General features: G+C 30.3%; 1 protein-coding gene across 1 annotated transcript; it reads left to right on the top strand.

Annotated features, from left to right (window-relative positions):
* The first annotated feature begins 408 nt into the window (after window positions 1-408).
* LOC129619218 (proteasome-associated protein ECM29 homolog) lies at window positions 409-7,401 on the top strand. Its single transcript, XM_055534360.1, has 18 exons — window positions 409-487; window positions 679-809; window positions 911-1,143; window positions 1,221-1,370; window positions 1,426-1,923; window positions 1,995-2,727; window positions 2,778-2,949; window positions 3,034-3,396; window positions 3,455-3,604; window positions 3,671-4,150; window positions 4,218-4,401; window positions 4,459-4,892; window positions 4,958-5,172; window positions 5,234-5,355; window positions 5,414-5,636; window positions 5,693-5,809; window positions 5,869-7,048; window positions 7,127-7,401. Exons 1-18 carry the CDS (start codon window positions 460-462, stop codon window positions 7,336-7,338), a joined length of 5,625 nt encoding a protein of 1,874 aa, XP_055390335.1. The 5' UTR covers window positions 409-459; the 3' UTR covers window positions 7,339-7,401.
* Window positions 7,402-7,950: the final 549 nt, after the last annotated feature.

Genomic DNA, 7,950 nt, shown 5'->3' with positions numbered 1-7,950 from the left:
TCATGATAAAGTAGTTAGTATGCCGAATTTATCTAGAATTTGAAGAAATATGTGTCAATCTAAACAAAATCTTGCATATACATATGCATATATAATTAAAATATACAATTTAAATGTATAGAAAGCGTATATTCAAAATTACAGCAATACTGTAAAAATACATATTTCAGTCATTAGAACTCGTAAACTGAATTTTGTACAAATACTTTATTGCTACAATTTTGAAGTCAGGAAAAGTGTAAACACAGAGTATAATTTTTTATAGGAGAATTTTATTGTAACCTTCAATGTTTAATAAATTATGTAAACAGTGTGGAAAGACCCTTTTTGTCTATAAACAACTGTCATTTTGACTTTAAATGTAATCCAATGACATTTCAAAAAATAAACTTAACTAACCAGAGACAGCTGCAGTAAAATTGTAGGTACATTTAAAGGAAAACTTCTTTAAAAAACAAGATGTCATCATCAACCAAGGAAGAAATTGGTAAATTTAATATAAAATATGTATAATAAATAGTCATTTTTTTTAAATAAATTTTTTTTTCCAATTAGTTTTTAATAGTAAAGTATTTTATGAAAGATTTCAGAAAATAGTTATACATCTTAACATATAATAAAATAATTCATTAGTTTCATTTTAAAACGAATCTTAAAATAAACTATATAAATTTTCAGAATTATTAGAACGTGTTCTGTTAAGATTTGGAAATGCAGACACGGATGAAAAATTGGAAACTGCTGTTGGAAAATTTCTTGCTCCCGTCATTCTTAAAATAACCTCACCTCATGAGAATGTTCGCTGTAAAGTAAGTACTTTAAAAAATTTTTATTACAAATTTTTATTTATATTTCAAATTTTATTTATGTACATAAAAAATATAAAATTGTATTTGTATTTTAATTTAAGGTCATTGAAGTTTTGACTCATTTAAATAAACGATTGAAATCTCGTTCAAATGTCCAAATACCTGTAGAAGCTCTCTTAAATCAATTTAAAGATTCAGATTCAGCATTTTTGCATAATTTTTCAATAATTTATATTAAAATGGGCTATCCCAGATTACCAATAGATAAACAGTCTGAATTAGCACCGAATTTACTAAATTGCTTGGAAGGCAAGGCGGAAATACATCAAGATAAGCAAGTTGAAAAATTATTTAAAAACTATGAAATTTTTCAAACCTTTAGGTTTAAACTTAAAAGTTTTTTAATTTTAGGTTACTACTGTTAATTTTACCATTACTGGAAAAAATAAAAATTCCTGACGATCCTGATCAAAGAAAAGCAACATTTGGTTTAGATGAAAAGCCAAACACTAAAAAATTATTCTTAAATATGCTGCAAGATGTTTTATTGCTTCCCTACGGGTACAACATATATAAGTATATCTAATTTATAATTCTACCTATCTTTTTAACATAGGGTCACACATGAAGCAGATGTACCTCCGGGTTTAAGTCCTTCTTCTTTTAAAAGATTAATTGCTAATAATTGGAGTGCTGAAGATTTAGAAAGCATGAAAAAAGGTGTAGTTCGTTTTATATGTAGCGGCATATTTAATGAGGTTGAATCATTTACACTATTAGTGCTGGCTTCCTCTGATACTAGATTTAGTGTTGCAACGCCGGCAATAGCGGAGTTAAGTAAGGTATATAATTCCTTAGATTTTACGGACCCGAATGTCACTGCTCCACTTTATGTGCTGTTTTCGGGAAATGATTCCCAAATTGCAGAACGTAAAACTACTCCGTGTAGTGCGAGAGTCCGTCAAAAGCTTTTGCAATATCTCATTAAATGTCATGGCAAAGGTATTAATACAATAAAGGGTATGAAAGTTATTTTCGAAGGATTATTTGGTGGTAATACAAATCAGAAATGTAAAGTTCTGTGTTTGAAATTTTGTGAAAATTTAGTTAAAGAGTAAGTTTTTTCTTTTTAGTATTTATAAGATTTCTAAACATTAAATTTCTAAATTTTAACATTAATTTCAGCTCCCCGAAAGAAATTTTATCGAAAATTTCAAAAGTAATTCTTACTGGTGTAACAAAACTAATCGCTCGAGATTCAGAGGAACCGATCGAAATACAGAACTCGGCGTATTCAGCTGTAGCACAGCTAGCCCGAACTTGCCCAGAAATTTTCAATCAGGATTTGAAGCTTGTTGTGCTGTACTTTAACCACTTGACTTCGGCTCCTATCGAGTTGCATACCGCAATCCGAGAAGCATTAATTTCTATGGCTCCAGCATTTTCATGGAATTTCAATAGCGAAAATGAAAACAAAGAATTTACTTTGCCACCACAGCAAAATTTACTCTTAGCGATGCTCTCTGATAATGCCGAATCAAAACTTCAAATCGTTCAAAATGTGACGAGCGTATTTCTAACAACTTGTTTTCCAGAAACTTATCCACCGGCTCGATATTTATTATTATTAATAGCCGGCTATAGATCGTCTTTGCATGAGAGTATTATTTCTCATTTATACGGTGTTTCAAAAAAAGATCAAATCAATTATACAATGTTATCTTCTATTGATCACCCAGAAGATGTTCCAGATGATTTTAATAAACTATTTTCGGAACAAAGACGAGTTGTTTTACCAGGTTTTAAGCCGTTGGTTAATCATATTTGGGAAATGAGCAAAAGACGTATGGCAAGCTCAATTCCTAAGACTATAATTGGAAATAAAACCTTGCCGTTCAATTTGAATACTTACGAAGAGGTAAAATATTTGTAATGTGTATAAAACTTTGTTTTATGTTTTTTATTCAGATTCTAGATTATTTACGTCTGTGCTTATGGTTCTCCGCTGGAGTTAAAACACCAGGTAATGATGAAAATTCCAAGCTAAGAGACTATATTCTGAAAAATTATGAGGACTCAGAAGAAAATGAAATAAATCGTTATCTTAATTTGGTTCAAACATCTGTTGAGGCAAAGAGAGGTAATTTTGTAAAATAAATTATTCCCTATTCACTTTTTTTTTCCTTCACATAAAAAGAACTCTAAATGTATAAATTTTTTGTAGGTCAAACAAATTTGTTATGTCTCTATGATTTGTTAAAGGCTTCCCCTGGATTACTGACGAAATCACAAATGCATCTCTTAGATCCTTTAGCTATTTCTCTTAAGGATGTATCTGAAACAACTCGCATAAATGTGGCACAAATTTATGGTATTTTACTAGGTTATGGCTTAAATGATGAGGATTTTGATGAAAAACTCAAAGAATGCCTTAATTCCTTTTCGCAAAAATCCTTAGAACATAAGCACGGTTGGTTGTTAGTAATTGGACACGCATTTAGTAATAAAATTGAATCAATGGGAAACTTAAAACAAGACAAGAATTTTCGTCAATGGAACGTATTTACAAATAGCGTAAAATTATTGGGTAATATATTTTCGATCATTCAAAAAAGAATCAAATATAAATATGAATATCCGATTAGCTCAAATGTTATGTGAACAACAACTTTTGGTCTCTGCAGCTATAAAAGGATTTTCCTTAATTGGTAAATCGACAGAAATTCCCCAAATTGAAGTAGAAATCAAACAGATTATACAACCAGAAGACGAAGAAGAAATGGAAACGGAAGAAAGTAGGAGAAAAATTTCTAAAATATATTTCCGGTATTTTACTAGCCAATTTTAATTTTTGTCAATAGATTATAAAACCAGTACGAAGTTATTAATTTTCGAAGCAGTTTTTCATTTCTTAAAATCGTCTTCTGTGCGAGCACATATAAGAGAAGAAGCCGCCCATTGTTTAGGAAATTTGGCAATTGGAGACGGGGCTTATTTCACTGCAAAAAATCTTGAAAAGTTTATTTCTTATCTTAAGGTTAATAAAGATGCAGCATTAAATATTGCAATTTCACAAGCTATAGTTTGTACATTAAATGGTTACGATGTAAATGAAGGACCCCCACATGAAAATTTTATAAATCAGTATTGTGATGATAAAACATTCGATAATTTTTTGAATCGTTTGATTAAATCTGTCACCGATACTAATCCGCATTCAAGGCAATCGTGTTCAGTTTGGTTACTTGGAATTGTTAAACATTGTTCTCATCGGGCTACATTACTCAGTAAAAAGCAACATTTGCAATTTGCTTTTACAGAACTATTATCTGATGACAGTGGTAAATACGATTAGAAATATATTTCTATTTAATGTTCAATCTTTACAAGAATTTCCTTTCATTTAAGATTTTGTTCAAGATGTAGCTTCTCGTGGTCTTGGGTTGGTATATTCACTTTCAGATTCTGATAGCCAGGATGATCTTGCTAACTTATTGCTCAATCAATTAATTGGCGGTAAACGACAAGTAAGAAAAGTTGAAGAGGATACAGAACTATTCGCTGAGGGAGTTCTAGGCAAAGCCCCAACTGGGTATTTTTTTCTAAAATAAAACATTTTCTATTTTATTTGAAATTTAAACAATTTTAGTGGTAATATTACAACTTATAAAGAACTGTGTAGCTTAGCGTCCGATTTAAATCGTCCAGATATGGTTTACCAATTTATGCAATTAGCTAATCATAACGCAACTTGGAATAGCAAATTAGGTTCTGCATTCGGCTTAAAATCAATATCGAAAGATGCAAAAACAAAAATGCAACCGTATTTAGGAAAAATTATTCCAAGACTTTTTCGCTATAAATATGATCCAGCCCCAAAAATCCAAAATTCAATGATTTCAATATGGGATTCAATAGTTTTAGATTCCAAAGAAGCTGTTGAGATGTACTACTGGGACATTATGAAAGAAATTTTAACAAATTTAACGACAAATGAATGGCGTGTAAGAATCGCATGTTGTTTGGCAGTTAGAGATCTATTAAAGCGACCAAATGGATTAAAATTGAGATCAGATGAGAAAGGTAACCAGTTGAGAAGTTTCCAAAAAATTTCATTCAACTTTTCTTGTTTTCTTTTTATTTGATAGATTTAAAAGGCGAAAGAGCAGAAAAAATGGATGTAGGCAAGTATTTGTTTTTTTCCTTTTTTATTAACGAATTTAATAAAATCGCTTTAAAAATAGATGGCGAAGTCCCTGAACCAGAGTTAAAAGAATTATGGAACCAACTTTTTCGTGTAATGGATGATATTCATGAAGGTACACGTTTAGCGGCTGAAGGCACCGCTACCGTCTTAAGCAAAGTATAAAATGTATTTATCATTAGATCCTATTAAGCTTAAATACCTTTTAAAATTTGCTTAGATTTGTGTACAAGCATCGTCAAGTGAGCATGGTAAATCAGGAATGGCAGTTTCTAGTTCCATAATACCATTAATTCTTGAAGTTGGAGTAACAAATACTGTACCTGAAGTGCGTAAAATAAGGTATATTTCATTCAAAACATCTATTGTTGCGAATAATTTAATGATATTTTATTCGCAGTATAAAAACTATATCAGAATTAATTGAGTCGTCTGGTTCATTGATTAAACCTAATTTGCCATCGCTTATTCCGTGTTTACTTCAAGCTACTGGGGAACTGGAAACCCAAAAACTATCCTACCTCTCTACGCGACTTGGAGCAGATAGTGAGGCGCAAGAGGTTGTCGATTCTATAAGAGCCGATGCTGCGAAATCTCATCATACAATGGAAACTATAACCAAGGTTTTTTTTCACTTCAAATTATTGCAAAACGTTATTCTAATATGATAATATTTTAGTGCATAAGACATGCGGATTATGAATCTTTGGAAAAGATGACCCCGTCTGTATTAGAACTAATTAAAAGTACTATGAATTTAGGGACTAAAATTGCTTGTGCACATTTTATTTGCTTGGTAAGTTCATACAAAAATTTAAGAAGTAACAATAAATTTAACATTATATTATTGAATAGATAAGCGTTCGCATAGGTAAAGACATGACTCCATTAGTCGGAAAATATTTGGCAGCTTCGTTTGGAGGTTTAAAAGATCGAAATGCTGTTGTCAGAAAATATTATGCAAGTGCTATTGGTCATCTCTTCGGAATTGCAAAAGAGCAATCTATAAAAAACTTATTTGTAAAATTGGAAGATTTTTATATTGAAAACCCTACAAATAAAGGAATTCCTTTAGCAATACATTCTATTAACAAACGACATCATGAACTTCTCAAAGATTATATGGAAAATGTTGTTCCGTTAATATTTTTTGCGATGCACGAGGAAATTACTGAAGAAAATAAAGCTATAGTTGAACAGTGGAAAGAACTGTGGATTGATGTAAGCCCAGGAGATGCAGGCATACGAATGAATTTGGATGCTATTATTCCGAAATTGGAAAAATCTTTAGAAGATTCCAGTTGGTTAAAGAAAGCTCAAAGTGCTAATGCCATTAATACAATAGCAACTAGATTAAGCGAGAATCTAGAGGAAAAACACAGACTGAATTTATTAAATCTTTTATTAGGCTCAATTCAGGGAAGAACTTTTCAAGGAAAGGAACGTCTTTTGCAAGCTATTGCAAGTCTTTGCAAAGGTTTGAATAAATCTAATGAAATTTGTGTTAAAATTATTGATGCCGTCATGAAAGAAAGTCGAAAAGAAGAACCAATTTATAGAACTCAAGCTCTGAAAAGTTTGGGAGATGTTTTAGAGTCTTTAGAAGCGGATCGCTTCGAGGAAGTTTATGAAATGACGTGGCATTTACTTGATCTTAAAAGTTTGAACGAAGAAAATGATGGTATATCAGCAGATGAAAAAAATAAAAAATTGACAATTTTAAATAATTTAAAAGAAACGGTTTGTGAAACTTTAGGGAAATCATGGCCAAAAAATTCACCTGAAACACAAAGCAAATTTCAATTACAATTAGCTGAGAAATGTTCCACCTGCTTGAAAGATAGCACAAGACAAGTTCAAGTTAGTCTCTTAATCGCTTTAGGCAAATTTTTAGAACGCTTGCAATTATTTGACGCCGACAACACTCATATTGAAGAAAATAAAGAAAAGAAACCGAGGGTTTGTGAAGGTAATAGAGATGAAATCATTGAAAAAATATGTAATGAAGTTTTAACGGCCATAGTAGATGTTTCAAGTAAGTGCTGAAATCTTTAAATATTTTAATTCACATTTTGAGGGCTAACAAATTTTTTGCAAATTTTTTTTATTTTAGAAATGCCACATTCCGGATTAAAAAAGGAATCTCTAAATATTTTTTTAATTTTGATTAAAAAATTCAACTCTAAAGAGAACTTAAAACACTTAAAGGGAGTAAAAAAATGCTTTGAGGAAAACTTAACAATTTACCAAAAAGATTCTATTCCAGAAATTCGTTGCCGTATTAAGGACATCGAAGATAATCTAAGAAAAAGTTTAGTGTCATAAAGACAATTAAGGCAGAGATTTTCAATAACTTTTATTTATCTATATTAAAAATTTTTAATTTTATTTCGTTTTATTGATCTATTAATAAAATGAACTAAATATTGAAAAATCTTTATAACTTTGTAAAATCACGATTACGAATGTTTGCCTGTGAGGACAGTTTTTTAACTAGTGGGATAAAAGGTAGTTTGACATTGAATTTCTTTTAATAAAGTATAATTTGAGGAAATTCGACTGCAAACCGAAAAAATTTTACTTCAAAGTTTTAGAACTAAAATTTAATATTTATGGTTTTTTAAAAGCACCCAATTGACATAAAATGACCAGAATATACCTGCAATATATTTAAGCGTATATCCTCATTTGCCTTTTTACAAGCTATAACTTATCTTTCCTTTCCCATCTTAAAGCTACACAATTTACCCGTTGCTCTTTCAGTTTTTCAATGTTATCATTTTGGTTTTTTCCACAATTTATCTCTGTTTTCATTTGCGTCTTTAATACATGCACAAAATAAAACAATTTTTAATAAAGTGCTTTTTCGGCAAAATTTTTTAAATTTGAAATCATATAAAATAAATGTAAACAAATATCCAGCTATGACAATTGACG

This window comes from Condylostylus longicornis, unplaced genomic scaffold (assembly GCF_029603195.1).
Source record: "Condylostylus longicornis isolate FDR11 unplaced genomic scaffold, ASM2960319v2 ptg000011l, whole genome shotgun sequence".
Lineage (NCBI taxonomy): Eukaryota > Metazoa > Arthropoda > Insecta > Diptera > Dolichopodidae > Condylostylus > Condylostylus longicornis.
Note: the sequence above shows the minus strand (reverse complement) of the source record. Positions and strands in the feature narration are given on the sequence as shown.